At 46.6% G+C, this 15,851-nt stretch overlaps 1 protein-coding gene across 13 annotated transcripts in view; it reads right to left on the bottom strand.

The window, feature by feature from the left end:
- EHMT1 (euchromatic histone lysine methyltransferase 1) overlaps nt 1-15,851 on the bottom strand; it is a 97,281-nt gene that overhangs the window by 26,260 nt on the left and 55,170 nt on the right. For 10 of the 13 annotated variants that reach the window (XM_031601560.2, XM_090121427.1, XM_031601559.2 and 7 more), the window contains 8 exons: nt 12,846-13,023; nt 11,462-11,598; nt 10,417-10,605; nt 9,695-9,775; nt 7,586-7,706; nt 5,813-5,944; nt 3,786-3,931; nt 973-1,116 (listed from right to left, as the gene is read on the bottom strand). In XM_031601560.2, the coding sequence (XP_031457420.2) occupies nt 973-1,116; nt 3,786-3,931; nt 5,813-5,944; nt 7,586-7,706; nt 9,695-9,775; nt 10,417-10,605; nt 11,462-11,598; nt 12,846-13,023 (1,128 nt within the window). The remainder of the gene's footprint in view (nt 1-972; nt 1,117-3,785; nt 3,932-5,812; nt 5,945-7,585; nt 7,707-9,694; nt 9,776-10,416; nt 10,606-11,461; nt 11,599-12,845; nt 13,024-15,851) is intronic. The other 3 variants (XM_090121422.1, XM_090121421.1, XM_090121424.1) reach the window with 2 other exon arrangements.

Raw genomic sequence — 15,851 nt, 5'->3', positions numbered from 1 at the left:
AACTGTCTTCTCTTTCCAGCAAAGTCTTCCAAGCTGAACTGCACCCCAGAACTCACTGTTCTGTGCATCAGTGCTACCTGAAGCCCTACCGTGCTCTGTGTTATTAGTGACTGATAACACAGACAAACACTGCCAGATTCACCTTTATCAACTATGAGGTCACTCAGAGATGTAACAGCATTAAGGAAAAGTTAGTTAAAACCCACTCTTCTCCTGGATTCGCAGTCCTCCCAAGAAATTTAATTAACTATTTCAGCATTGCGAAATGCCTTCAAGCGTTTTGAGGATTTTATCTTTTAAATGATCTTTGACTCAGCATGAAAACTCAGGACGGTTCCATTTATTACAATTACAATAACGTTGAGACTACTCTAGCATCTTTCATTGAGTCATCTTAAAGAACACTAACATCAGACAATTAACCCATCCTATCACCCCGGGAGGCCCTCAACAAGTGTTTCACCAGCAAGGAAACAAGGACACCAATGGCTCAAAGCACTGGGCCAACGCTATTAAAATCTCAGTGGCTGAGGTGGAAGAAAGAGCAGGAGATCTCAAACACTGCCTTGTTCCAGTGCCATCACTCAGGTTCCCCACCTAAACCCCTGTGAGTGGCAGGGGGGACAGAACCCTTCTCCTGTATGCAGACTCTTTCAAGAAGCAGGCTAACACCATTTGTGATGTGATTGACTGTACAGTGGAAGAAAAAAAACAAACAACGTTCCAAAAAAATTCCAAAGGTATGACTTCCAACCCCTTTGGTATCACCCCTTGAGGTCTCCAGGAAGTTACAGGTGAGCATTGCAGCTACCCTCACACACATTACTGTTGAAAACACCATCTGATGTGCTGTGGAACAGGGTGGAGCTTATGCCAGGAAGTCAGTAAACCCCTTTGGGTAAATCTCCACCTTCACCTCTTCCAGCTACTGTGACAAGTACCCCCTTCCCTAGATTGAGAGCACGGACTTACTGCAGTGCAAAAGTATCCACAGCCAGGGCAACACTGGTGTTTCACCATCCTCCCTCTATGGTCCTCACACAGCACCAAAAGCTGGACTTTGTTAGACGGGCGCATCAGTTCATACTTAACCACACTGTTTGTGCATCGGCCCAGCTGGAACAGGAGAAATTAAAGGAAATGAAATTACTGGAGACCAAAACACTCTCTGTGCTTGTGCGGAGGAAGATTTTGCACACTGCCTTGATGAGCCCTGGCTTTTTCACAGTAATTCAGATGTGTGCCAGATAGCATTAGCAGTGCAGCAGGAAGCTGTGAAAGCTGCTCTCACAGGAAGAAATGCATCATTTACTAACTAACATGCATGTGGACCAGAGTCATTTGTTCCTTGCAAGAAAAATCATAACTGGAAATACGCAACAGCCAAGCAGCCACAGAGGGGGCAGTCCCAGGGGCCTGACTCACAAAACACACTCTGCTTTTGCCAGGAAGAGCGGGTGTCAGTGACCAAGAGAACAAGACCATACGCACTAAATCTTGTTACTGTTCAAAAGTACAAGTCACAGGAAGATAAAGGGAAAAATAATTGCTCTTCATTGCCAGCTATGTTATCGTCTGTACTGGTTCCAGCCCTGGCCTCTGCCCAGACCACAGGGATGAATAGCCAGTCGTTTACGAGAGCTCAACTCCAGTCAGATTTTCAGCATGCTTTCTGAAACATTTCACCAGTGTATAATTTTGGGCTTAAGAGCTGTCTTCTCTCACACCACCTTGTTCTGTTAGTAACAGCAGGCTCCATGAGCAGGGCTTTTCCCAGCGGTGTCACTCCCTCTGCTGTGCCAGAAGGACTGAGGCTTCCTTCTGCCACCCTTGTGCACACACCTATGAGCCTTCTCCACATCCTGGTTGCCACCTGCCAGTGCGGTGCAACATCGTTTGGGTTCTCTAAGTCCCTCCAGATGAAAACATTGCTTTCCCCAAATGCTTGGCAAAGGACATTTCCAGTATAGAAACATAAACATGAAAAGTTCATAGGAGGAAACAGCCCTACCAGAATCTGAGCGTGGTGTACTGCACTCTGCCTCCATGATCAGAGCAGTCCGTAAGGAACACAGTGTCTGTTCATCACTAGCAGGCTGCCCCTCCTGCTCTAGCTGAGGTTTGATTCACTGCTTTTTCTCAGCAAAACTAAACTCCCTCTCTGATTTATTTTAAACTCCATTTCTCCTACAACCAACACACCTACAGGAAAAAAAAAAAAAGAACAGTTTTTAACCTGAGCTTTCTCCCTTAGCATCTCTGACCCAGCTTACCCAAATTCCAGCTGCAAATCCTACCTATGATTGTGACATCTTGCCTAGAGTGATCACTGCTAGCACACAGACCCCAGGGGCTGCAGGAAAGGACCAGTCCATTGATTTTTATTTATGAGTGGAAGAAATTTGATTAAGGCGTGAGAAGCTACACTGTCTGTGTAAGGAAGTCCCTGCATCATTCTGTCACAACATATTATTTGTTAGAAAAGTCTAAAATAGTACAAAATGATTAACTGCTATTTTCCAGCCATTAGAGAGTGTAGCACAGTGCTCCTAACTGTTTATAACATTATCCAAGGACATGACAGTCTAGAGAACCCACTATTCATACATGTAATATCCTTACCACATCTATGAATCACTTATCTCATTACCAAAAAGAATCTAACAGAATGCATGGCCTTTGCTATTCCTTTCTCTGATTTATCTGGGGAGAGAACTGTCAGACAACCATAGAAACTCTTCTGTATACGTTTTGTTTATCCAGAAACCCTGGAGAACCTTCTCTCCTGTAAGTTTCCAGGGCATTCTCTCCTTAATGTATCAACTTCGTCATGCTAGTGAAATTCCTTTCTCTATAGGTACCAGCACCTACTAACAGAAGTAGAGCAGGGCTGTAAATGTGATTACCCCTTCCTCCCTCCATCCACCCTTCTACTGGGAGCCTCCAGAAGAACCAGGAGTACTCTGACTCCTTGTCCTTCTACCAGTAAATCTGAGAGCACTGCAGCATGGCTGCAGCTCAGCTGAAGAGTCAAAGAAATGTCAGTTTCTTCCAGAGTAAGGAAGATCTCCTCAGTTTGCTTCTGTCATGCAGTCTTCCTTTCCATACTGAGAGCAAGTCACTTTTGCCACTTAACTCCACCTTCTCGGAACCAGCAGAGCCCTACTAGCCCAGCTGTGATCAATTTAGAGGCATCGAGTGCAATGTTTCCAGCCAGCCAGTCACAGAGGCTGCACAGGACTGCCAGGACATAGGAAGCTTTGTAACAGAAGCCTCTTGGGGGGAGGAGAAAAGTGGAGGGCCAGAAGAGACTGAGCTGGCGGAAGGCATGCCAAGTTCCAGAAATTCAAGAGCTGGCTATGGAAAGGTTTGCATCAGCTCCTTTGTAGTCAAGGGAACCAGCTCCAAGCTTCCCCTGATTGGATTCTCTCACTTTGATGCATGCTAATGTATTTTAGCCCACTTGGCCTGAAGCGTGCCTGTTACATCCAGTTGATCCAGCTACACAAGTCAGGACAAGCAGGAGATCCACCCAGTGCCTCTCCAGCCAGCCCTGCAGACTGCACCTACTCACTTTGGAGTGGCTTTAACCCGAGTGTGCGACACATGCAGTGTGCTGGAGGGAGGTGTTTGCCCCACCATTCCCACAACAGTGGGCTCCCAATCTAACATGTTGCAGAGCATCTGCGTGATGTAATGCATGCTCCTGGCACGGCTTTGTTTCTTTATGTCTTTGTCCTCAGGAAGAAAAAAAGTCTGCAAGAAGCTGAAAGACAGGTTCCTACCTCATTATCCACACTCTCGGTGGCCATGCACTGGTTGTTGGCTAGCGTGGTGATCTCTCTGCTTTTGGGGGTTTCCATTCGACAGCTACAGAGGGGAACTTCCTGGAGACCATCAACTTCCATTGCTTCAGGACCATTGGAAAGACCTAGAGTACAGAAGATCAGCAAATCAACTCTGATGTTACCCTCTGGGAGAAAGGATGCAGTCCATCAACGCTGTCCATGTCTCATGGCATCTTCCAGTTCCACATCCTGAAATGCTTTAAAGGTATCATTTAAACCTACAAAAAAGACCCTCTTCTTACAGCAGATGGAGTTTGCAAAAGCACACTGTACTTTTCTGAGTCCAGTGACACTACAGATGACGGTGCTGAATTCAAGAATACTGAATAAGAACAGTTTATCCTGAGAAAACCCCAACATGGAAAAGCTACAAGGTACAGATTTTTATCAGTCTCTCCCTCTTTCTCGCCTGTCCCACAACACTGTGCTCTGGCACCAGGAAATCTGTGGGTAACAAACCAGAGTTGGAAATTTGACTGGTAAGGGGAGTGTTAAATAGAGAAGATCTGGAAAGCATAAACTACTATTTGCAGAAGCTTACTACACAAATGGGGAAAAACAAAATTCCTGAGACTATTTGATCTCACACAACCAAAAAAAAAAAATATATATATATATATATATATATTTTTTTTTGAAAGAGAACAAACCAGAGAAAAGAAAGCCACAAGATGTTCAGATTTTCTTGCCTTCTCCTCATCTCTTTCACTCAAATATTTAACACTTCCAAGCCTTTTTAAAGGTGGATAATGGCTTTTAAGTGATCACACAGCCAGAAATGGGGGAACACTGTGAATGTTCTTGGGGTCCCTTTGGATTCAAATCATTTATTAGGTTACATGTGACCACAAGACACTGACCCAATGACACAGGCATTACTTTTTGTCCCACACACCTACCTTAGTCCTACATAGCTGTAACATCTCTTGCTAGGTTTTAAACCCTCAAACCCTGCAGTTCACCCTGCAGTGTCCCAAGCTTCTCCTGCACAAGCCTGCTATGGGTTGGAGTCCCAGCGAGAAGGAATTGTGCTGCTGTTTTAGAAGCTTTTGAAAGACGAGTTATTTTGCTGCAAAATTTCAAAGACTAACTTCATTCTTCAGAGAGATTTCTCTGTAGCTGCCCTGGCAAAAGCACTCTCCCTTATGGCTGCGACCCTATCAGCTGAGCAGAAGCTCTTTTCATCTTGTAAGGAGTTTCCATTGGCTAAGTTGCAAGACCAAGCCCTGAGAAGGGGTGAGATGTTTCAAGATGCAAGCAGAAGGAAAGCCCTTGCAGTTTTCATGTAAAATCCAGCCCAGATATTAAACGTTTAAGTGCTTTATCTAGGACCACAAATCAAAAGGCTCATTCCTCACCTTCCAAGCTGTCACTTTCATAATCTTTTTTGACATCCAGAGGCTCTGATGAAAACATCCCTCATCCATCCTGACCCTCCCTTGGTGGTAAACACTCCCACCCGTTCTTTGATGTGCTTCTATCAAAGAGCCACACAACTTCTGAAGGCAGAAGAGCAACGGGGGAGAACCGGACAGATCCACGCTGGAGCCAAGGATCAGCACTGGGAACAGCGGCCACCCAGACACCCCTACCCACTTTCTTTCCATCGTCCTCACTGGCCACCAAGGCCAGACCCCTGCCACGCTCCTGAGGAGACGAGGGCACCAGCTGTGTGTGCAGGGAGGTGATTCACTCCAAGGCTACACATACATCGCCCAAAGACGGGGGGAGCGGGACAGACAGATGGACGCATCCCACGTTAGCAGCGTTCCCAAACCACTCAGCCCCCCCTCACACCTCCGGCCCCTGGCTTCTGCCAGCCTTGCAGGAAGCCTCTTAGCCGGGCCAGGCCTGGGCTCGGGGTGCTGGCAGCCACCAGGGGGCATGCGGGGCTCCGCTCGCTGCTTGGGCTGAGCGAACAAAGCCAACGTGGGTCATGGCCGCGCCGAGCCAGCACTACTCACCTTCCGCCTGCGAGGAGAGGATTCCCTTCACCCGCAGATCCAAGGAATCCAGAGACACCTCCATGTACTCCATGCTGTTATCCTGGGCAGAGCCCTCTCTGCCTCCTAACGATGATTTATAGGCTTCAGCACCTAGATTCAAACACACGTATATTTACACAGCTGAAAAAAAAAAAAAAAAAAAAGTGCGTGCATGTGTAAAGGCCATATTTAACCAAGATGGCTGCATGCAGGCTCCTCAGAGAGCCTATGAGTACAGATGCACACAGAATTATGGAAATGTAACATCTGGGCAGATATGGCACAATTGATCTCCCATCTCTTATTTCCACCCCTGTCTGATCCGACAGATTTTCCACTTCTACGTAGGTAGGTAACAAAAAAAAAAAAAAAAAAAGGGATAAATGAGACAAATAAGTTCTGCATCTGAAAGGCACATCTGCCTGCTGTACAGCATCAGCAGAAGCTCAAATGGCATAAGGAAGGGCTGAAACCAGGGCTCGGCGCATTCCCCCATCTCCAACCTGCTGCAAAGGGCTCCAGGTACACCCTGGCCAGGCAAAGCAAACCAGCTGCTAATGCACGTTCTGGAGAGGACGAGACAGGTGACATTCAGCTGAATGGGAGGGGAAAACATAAAAGCCAAGTTCTGGCTCTGAGAGAACAAAGCTGCTGCTGGGAAGGGATTGCATGGGGGATCCCTCGGAGCCTTCGTGGGAATTGTCATCTCTTCACATTCCCTTGGCTTCTACTCTCAAATTCTGGTTTGCTTCTCCTAGTCAGGCTTGGCCAAGAGACTTGTGTTAGCCTGAAAGACTGGCTGCCACCTTTATTTAAGGGGCAGAAAAACTGCCTGCATCTCAAATGAAGAATTGGCTATTTGCTCTGAAAGGGATCAATGGCCCCCATTTCCTTTTAGGAAGAGTTTGCCTTGGGAGGAACAGGAGCAAATGAGATGAGTGACAGACGCTGAGGGCAGCCCAGGGGCTGCAATGTGGTCATTTAGAAAACAGGCAGCAACAACTGCTGATAAAAAATGGCTTGTTTATAAGGAATTAGCAAACAGAATAAACTCTTTGATGGCAATGGATGTGTGAAGCCTTAATAAAGAGAAGGCACAACTTCACAGACTACCAACTCTTTTTACTTTTAAACTCATCCTGTTACTTCTCCTGAAGATGAGGAATCTGATGCAGCCTGCACCTCCTCCATCCTCATCCCACAGCTTTCTGAGGACAAAATGAACTGCAACCTTTGAGTGCTGTGTAACTTCACTCAAACTAGAATGGCCACCTGAACTCAGGCCCAGAGATGGGCTGAGGTGCTTTGGAATAGCAAGGACAGCCAGCACGTTGCATTCAGCAGGACTAACACCCACACAAAAGCAATCAAGCATCACTCTGGGATGGTTATTCCTTTCCCTTCTCCATCTAGCCAATCTCCTTAAGTTCACAGTTTACATCATCAGTCCATGAAGCCTTCTTTGGATGTTCTAAAACAAAGAGAGCTCATGAACAATAATCATTACTTCAGCATGCCCAGGATAAAGTTGCCTCACGTTTAGTTTGCTGTTAAAGTGCAGACACAAGCTGTATGTGACATGCAAGTTAAGGTCCTGGTTAACCACAGAGGTAAATCTTACCATAAAGGTAAACCTTCCCTTGAAAAGGAAGAAAGTGCTCTGCAGGCAACACTGCCTCATGGGCCGGAGGTCCTTACCCTGCCTGGCAGACCATTTTCTGTGCAGTTAAAGAACAAAACTCAATTAGTTACCTAGCACATTGGCTTGTTTCTTTTTATTCCTCCGTCTCCTCTTGCGGGTGGGTTTCAGCCATGGGCTGTCTGTCTTTCCTTTCCTCTTCAGCAGCTTCTTCTTGATGCTGGACTCCGAGCTCTGAACAACCAGAGAGGCCATGTGCATGTAAGGCATGTTGGTATCAGCATCACAGCAGTCCTTTGCACTCATATGAAAGAGCCTTCACACAGCTTGAGAAGTGTAAAAAGGCCTTAAGGACTGAGGTTTGAAATCAATTGGTGCAGAGATGCCTTTACAGTGCAGAAAAGGAAACACCAGCACACGTGTGGGCGTATTTCCTGTCATCTCAAAAGTGCTCACTTTACCTTCTCTTCCACGTAGGCTCTAACACCACACTCATCTCAGGAGTAGCTGAGCATCTCTGCACAGCAGGGCGTGTATACAAGCACACTTTTAGCTTCTCCCCAGAAAAGTGGCTTTTATTTCTTTTTTTCAAACTAAAATATTCATATTGCTCCACAGTCATGCTAGAAAAAAAGTCTCTCTTATACCTGAAGAGCCAGCGTAACGGGGCTGGGATGGACCCTGGGGAATTTAACTGCACAGCAGAGACCAGCTCCCTCCCTGAGCAAGTGTCACATCAGCACAACCTAATCACACAGCAATCTTCAGGCATCTATGAATCTAAACAGAGTTTAGGTTTCCTTTCTGTTTAATATGCAGAAAATACAGATGACTTTTCAAAGTCAGCATTAAAATGGGGAACCAGAAACTCCAACACAACGTTCGAAGCTCCAAATAGAAAATTCATGTTCAAACAAAAACTCACTCCATCTCTCACTGAAGCCTACAAAAAAAGCTCCTGCTGCCTTCAGCAGAGGCTGGATCAGGGCCTACCTTAACAGCAAACTGATGCTGCACCATGCCCTGTTAACACAGTGTGCAGCAGGATCAAGGTGGTGCTGAGCCCTGGCTCCCCAGGCAGCTCTGCAGTGCTGTCTACACTGCCCCAGCAATCACTGTGCCCAAGTGTATGGCTGTGCTTCGCCACGTGGCTTCCACCAGTTGCATCACTCTGCTGGTGGGTGAGAGGTTTGCATCTGAGCCAGCCTCCATCTGGGCTGCAGGCTGAATCACCACATATAAGCACAGCAAAAATCAGTCTAGGACATCTAGATATGACTGGGCTGTTTGGACTTGACTGCAAGCTCAACCCTTAGTTTGATCTAGCACTACAAAAGTGCCTCAAGCTGCCCAGTGAAAGGGTTATATAGCCCCTCCTGCCTAGTCCTCTCTGGCTCTTGTAGTGTCAGAGAACAAGGGAATGAGATTCTACAGAGCTTCAACAATTCATTTGGTATAGTTGCTTCTACCTTCAGCTCAAAACATCGAGACAATGAAGTCAAGAATTTTCTCAAGGTGACTGAAGAATTGGGGTGCTTTAAATGCTGGCTCCTCAACTTGAGATGCTGTGAAAAGGGAGCAACATTTTTAAAGTAAAGGGGAGGGTGGGGAGACACAGACAGTCAATGAATAGCAATTTAAAAAATAATAACTTTCAAGTTCGCTTCACCAGCCATCTAAAAAATAAGAAGTCAAAAATCACCAAACAGCTGGTGAAAATCTTGCCTTCGGACTACCAGCCACACTCCTAGGGAGAGTGACTGCCTTTCTGTATGCTGTTTGTACATATGCCTGACAGACAAGGTGAATTTAGGCAGTGGGTTGGCCCAGTGGATTTGTGAACATCTCCACCTGGACTTGCTGTGGAGGCAAGCTGAGCTTCAGGTTGTTACGAAAACACTGCTGGCTCCCACCACTTGCCAAATCAGCACCCAACGAATTTAAGCACGCTTAAATAGTTTTACTAACATTCAAATGATTAAAAGCAGTCAACACCTTGTTGAAAACAAGAAAAATAGCCCATTAATTAGCATCGGAAAGTAATTAAGTGTATCACTGTTATGCACCTTGTAGAAAACAATACACTGTATGGATGGATTCAGCCAGCGAGTTTTGTCAGAGTCCTAAAACTACACTGCTCGTCTCCTTCCAGCAGCAAAGCAAAGGGGAAAGCATTACCAGCAGGACAACGGTTGAAAGCTGCATTTAGCAGCCAGGCTTACCAAGTCAGATTCATCTCCATCCTCCTCATCCTCTCCAGACTCTGCAGACTCTTGTTCCTCCTCAGAGTCGCCATCATCAATCTGCAGCCACCATGTGCCCCAGAACAGAAAGAGTCAGTCCTGTCAGGTCCCTCCAAGCACGGCACCCCTCCACACCCTGCCTGAGCATCCCATCACCGTGCTGCACTCAGCCCCAGCCATGTGAGCACTAACACCATCTCCTCTCCAGGACAAGCACTCCAAGGCTGTTAACGCACTTCATGGTTCACCCATGAGGATGGGACAGGATAACACCCAAAGAAAGTTTTCCAACCAAACGTTAATTTCTGTGGTTAATAAGAAACAACCTCATACCTACAATATGCACTGTGATTTGGGGTAAGTTAACTAAAACAATTTGAATTCTTTACCAGCCTGTAACAAGATTAGGAAGACATCTCCTGCTGGTGCAGTGAATACCTAACTGTGATGGAAGTCCTGCACTGGATCACAGAGAGTTATGTAGCAAGGCTGAAACAGGAGGGTAGGTGAGGAGACTCTCATGGGGGAGGGGAAAAGGAAGCAGGAAGTGGTCATCAAAAGCCTCACTTCCACCACTGAGCTTTCTGCCATCTTGCATGCTAAAAAATGCCTAGAAATTGCCTCAACTGATTCCACTCCTGTCTGACAGGGATCAGCAGTGTCCCATCCCACTCTAAGTCCTGCACGGGGCATGTGAATACCTTTCTGACATTGTCTGCGTCAGACGCGCTGTCTTTAGAGGTCCTGTTATCGTCTGCAGGAAATGCAGCTGCCTGTTCTGCTCCGTGATCGTCCTCATCTTCCAACTCATCAGAGTCTTCCTCTTCAGAGTCTACATCTATGCTCTCCCCATTCACGTGAGGGCTGACATCACCTAGCTCCTTTTCACTCTGGAAGTTGTCCAAGCACACGTGCCACAAAGACAACATCAGTTCACAGCTCAGAGCAGCTGAACCCATCCCAGACCGCCTGTGTTAAAGCTGCCAAGGGAGAGCTAGCTGGACGTCCCTCCAGAGCCCTCCAACACCGCCAGCATAGGCAGTGCAGGTGCCTGCCATGTGTCACCTAACCCTGCCAGTCTGGGGAACAAGGAGTCATTCTGGACTCAAGGCACTAAGGGGAGGGCTGCTGGACAGCAGCTTTCAGCCAGATCATGCAGACTAACTGAAAGGGCATCTCCCCATGGAATACCAAGGGTGCAAAGAAGGTTTCTAAATAAAGGAAAGTTAAATCAGGCTGGGGATTTTTACTCCACTCCACTGATGCCTAGCGCTTTGAATTCACTTGAATTCAAAGGCCAAAACTTTAGGGCCCAGACTGCAGCAAAAGCAGAACCTGATCAGGAGTGAAACCCAGCCTGCAGTTTGTTTTTAAGTCACTGGTTGTTTTCCCTTACAGCCTCAAACGACACTAGACAGTAACCCTAAGGACTCCACAACAAAGACGTTACCACACTGCAGTATGCTTGAAAACTCTCCAGTCCCACAGCACTCACAGGACAGAAGAGAAACATCCACTGGAAAACGTTGCAAGAGCTGCTATCTGAACATCCACCCTCAAAAAGCCATTTTCAAAGCAGCAAGGCTGCTGTGGGCAGGATGTTGTTGCCAGAGAGAAGATGTAGACTCAGAACAGAAGATGCTGACAGCAACAGTGTTCCTACACTACCCATGGGGCTGGTGTGGCAGGACAAGGTGCATATATGGTGATAGCAAACATGCCCGGCCGACTCAGTGCAGCCCTCACCTTGGCACCCGCAGAGGAATGAGTTATGCTCTTAAACATCTCAATCATTGTTCTCTGTTTTAACACTTTGGTCTTTTTCTTGGGAACCAGGCTATAGGTTCCCATTCTCCGTTTTTTCTTTCGAGATACTGCAGCAGCTGAAAAAAAAATAATAATAATAAGTAAAGCCAAAGTTGGTTCAGGAGTAAAAAGAAAGGACAGAGAGTAGAGACTGTAATGCAGGAAACTGTATTTAAGGACATGATCTGAGAAAAAAGGCTTCCCATTCCAACTAATTTATTTACAATTCAGCCAAAAGGTGACACGTACATACATGCAAACACACAAAGAGCTTTTTGCCAATGCTGCAAAATTGCCCAAATTCTGAGTATCCCCTCTATGTTTCCTCTCGTCCCTGTATCACCATATACATAGCATCAAATCCTTAAATTAGCCTGTGCTTGGCAGCATTGCTAATGCCACAGGAGGCTGAATAGAATCCAGCTTGCTCAAATAGATACTGCAAGGTTAATAATACCGACTTACAATAAAGCCATCATATAATAACTAAAGAACAGAGAAAAGGTACTTTAAATAAGGAGCTGTTTGCCATTTAACCTCATTTCACACCTGCTATGGAAGCTTGCTTGATTCCTTTCACCGCTTTGATTGGGTCTTAATTTGTTGAGGCTCCCTCCCGGCCTTCTAATCAAACCAGTTCTCACACCTCAGTGCCTGCTGCTGCCTTTGGTGCACACACATCAGAAGTGTGCTTAGTGCAAGCTTTTAACAACAGCATGCAGCAGGAAACAGCCAGCTGCAGCACCAGCAGCTGTACAGGCTGCTCCTTGAAAGCTTCTCTTCACATCTCACTATGACAAAGTTTCATCAAAAATCTAGAAAAAGTCCCCTCAAAAACTTCCTGCCAAGCCAAATCATTTTATTTACACAACTGTGGCTCACAGTAAGCAGCATCTGTCAAAACAAGATCTACAGCAACAGCCCTACTGATGCTGCCAGGCAAGGAAATCCTAAAGCAGATTCCGCTGCAAGGTGCTGCACTTGGGTTGGGGCAACCCCAGATGTGAGTATGGACTGGGAGGAGAACTCACTGAGAGCAGCCCTGTGGAGAAGGACTTGGGGGTCCTGGCAGACAACAAACTGGACGTGAGCAGCAGTGTGTGCTTGCAGCCTGGAAGGCTGACTGCATCCTGGACTGCACCAACAGAGGGGAGGCTTTCAGATCCCTTCCAACCCAACCATGCTGTGATACTACAATCCTCTGTGGAAAAACTAGTACCAAAGGGGTCAGTCCTTGCCAAGCTGCCTCAGCCCACGGACCCTGTCACACACACACACGTTTGGGAGCTGGGTGCTACTAAGGATTTTAGCTCTGTTCTCTTACCCGTCTGCGACTTGGAGGTGGCCACATAGCTCTGGTTCTGAGGTAGTGACTGGTGAAGGCCCGGGAGAGAGGGCAATGGCAACGGCTTCCCAAACTCCAGGATGTTTTTGTTGCCTTCCTCTTTAGGTTCTTTTTGATCTCTGCTGTCTCTCCCATCTTTGGGGTCTTTACTTGCATGCTGGAAAACAAAATGAAGTTAAACTGAGCCTCTGAATTCAAAGAAATCACTAAAATAAATTTAATTCCTTTCTGTCAAATAGAATCACTTGCATATGAAGGTAGGAAGAGATGCTCAAAGGAAAAGCACTCTGCCCCTTCTCTACAGCAAACGTTTATTTGCCTAAAGACTACAAACAGACCCAGCCTGCTGCTGGTCACTTGGCGAGGGCAGCTCCCTGAGAAGGAGAAAGCCTGCACACAAAGCAGGGATGGCAGAGCTCTGCAAAGCAAGTGCAGATATTGAAAAGCATCAGACGCTATTTACGCAGGCATTAGGTTGGCTCCCAAGAAGATGAACAAAGCCAACAAATACACCTATTCACTGAAACACATCTGGACTGCAGCTGTCACCTCCCAGCAGACAGGGAACAGAGCCTTGCACAGAGGACTCCGAGGGGTGGGCAGCAGTGGGAAGGGATCCTTCTGGCCCCATAAGGACTCAGCAAAGCTTGTGCTCTCCCACCTGCTAGCCCAGCTCACAGCCAAGGAGGTTATTTGCCTGACATTGCAGGTTCACCTCCAGCACTGCCACTGTCCTAGCAAGATGTGGCAAAGCTTACTCTAGATCAGCTAGCTCTAGCTGATCTAGTAGGGGTGATAAACTCCTACTGAAAAGGCTCAAGAGAATTTTACAGTCACTTAGGTGCTCTGTGCCTGCAGACAGGCTCCCAGGCTCCAACACAGCTTAACATGCTCTGATGTGAGCACACCTCACCCTGCACCTTCAGTCATGCAATGACTGCTGCAGCTGCATGCGCACTGCTATGCTGTCATAGCAGAGATTGGGTAAATGGTGCCACTCCAATCTGCCATTTGACATTGGGTGTGCCTTCTTTTGTGTTTAACAGAAGGCCTAGCCCTGTCCACGACTCTCCATACACCTGTCCATCAACTGGCAAGCAGGTTTGGAAGAGATGCTCCAGAAATCCAAGAGCACTGGTAGTGGATTAAAGCTCTGCGGTGGCAATGTGCTGCTCCACCACTTCTTATGGGATGTTTGAAGCAGCAGCTGAAATACCAAAACAGAAAAAGGAATGCAGGCAAAAGGAAGGAAGAAAAAAAGCAGCAAAAAATCAAGATACTCTTTAAAGTCTGGGTTCATACGGGCTCTGTTAGACGCTGCTTTCAAGTGATATGTGACCTTGTGAACAAACGGGGAAGTGACTGATTCTCCTAATTACAGCTCTGCCATGTGCACACTGCTGGCAGAAAGCGAGGGGTTGGTCACAGCCAGAAAAGCCATAATGATAATCCAAAATGACCTGCATAAAGAGGCCATCACATTTCCAACGATTCCCACATCAAGCCCATATCTTCTGGCTGAATTAGCGCATCTCTTCCTGCAAGGCATCTAGTTGTGGATTAATGATGTCAAAGATGACAAATCTACCATACCCTTTGATATGTTGTTCCAATGCTTAATTGCTCTCTCTGTCAGATAATTAAATGCATTACGCTTTTCCCACTAAATTAAAAAGCCCTGTATCATCAGAAACTCTCATCCCCAGTACTTACAGACTGTGCTTAAGTAAAAGTTTTTAAAACTTTCTCTTCGATAAGCTTAATAGAATGAGCAAATTAAGTGCCCATAGGATCATCTTCTGGATATGGGATCACTCCTGAGTCTGCTCCAGTTGTTCTCCCACTTAGAACAAGTACGTCAGGAGTGCTGGGCACAGCATGCCAATAATAGCCTCAACAATACTATTTATACCTCTTCATAGTTTACAGATATAAAGGTTAACTCTCGGATACAGGATTATTCTGAGAATTCCCAGGTCTCCTGGGACATCCACTGCTTTCCGGATTTAACTCAAAATTAGGAGGATGAGCACAGGAGCAGCAGATCTGACATAGAGCTGCCTGCAGCTGAACAAGCGTGCATAAATAAGGGCTCTGTCCTTTACATGCAGGTCCTTGCAAGTGGTCTCAGATAAAGTCTGCTGTTATGTGGAGCCATATGGAGCAACACTAAGGAACAGGAATTTCTGCAGAGACACAACCAGATCTCCCAGGAAGTCTAATGGCATTCAAGGAGGCACTTAAGGCCAGGCTGGATGTGGCTCTGGGCAGCCTGGTCTGCTGGTTGGTGACCCTGCACATAGCAGGGGGTTGGAACTGGATGATCACTGTGGTCCTTTTCAACCCAGGCCATTCCTATGATTCTATGATAATGGCACATGGAGCTGAACAGGCCATCAGTAAAACATATTACATACAAGTTTCATGTCTACAGAAATCAAACATTAAATCTGAGGACTGGGGCTAAAAATATCAGCAGAGATCTGGAAGCATTTCTCTGCCTTCCCACCATCCCTCTTCATTCCCCACGAGCTGAAAGTTACATCTTCGCTGTTCTCATTAAATGTTAACCTTCCACCGAGAGTATTTCGAGTGCTTAGTGGATTCCATTTTTTTCTTTTCCTGTTTCTAAGGTCTCTGAATTCTGTTGGTTTCTCAGCCCCAGTCTGTAGGTCGGTCCCTCCTGGTCCCTCACACTGAGCTCCTGCACTGCTCTGCTCCCTCGGTTCCAGATTTAAGCGCTCCCAGAAAAGAGGCTTTGCTAATCTAGCTCACTGCTCTGCTGGGAAATCTCTTCTTCCTTCAAATCCCATCAGGCTGGTGAAGAGCTGGCTCAGGCACATGCACAGATGTCCCACAGTCCTCATTCCCAGGTTACATCCAACCAGCCCCCCCCAGCAGAGCAGAGCAGGCAGCTGCAACTTAAAGGGAAAGGCAAAGGGAGGACCAAGCATCTGGGACTGGGTAGATGGATACAGAGCTCTT

Source organism: Phasianus colchicus, chromosome 19 (assembly GCF_987193195.1).
Source record: "Phasianus colchicus chromosome 19, bPhaCol1.hap1.1, whole genome shotgun sequence".
Lineage (NCBI taxonomy): Eukaryota > Metazoa > Chordata > Aves > Galliformes > Phasianidae > Phasianus > Phasianus colchicus.
Note: the sequence above shows the minus strand (reverse complement) of the source record. Positions and strands in the feature narration are given on the sequence as shown.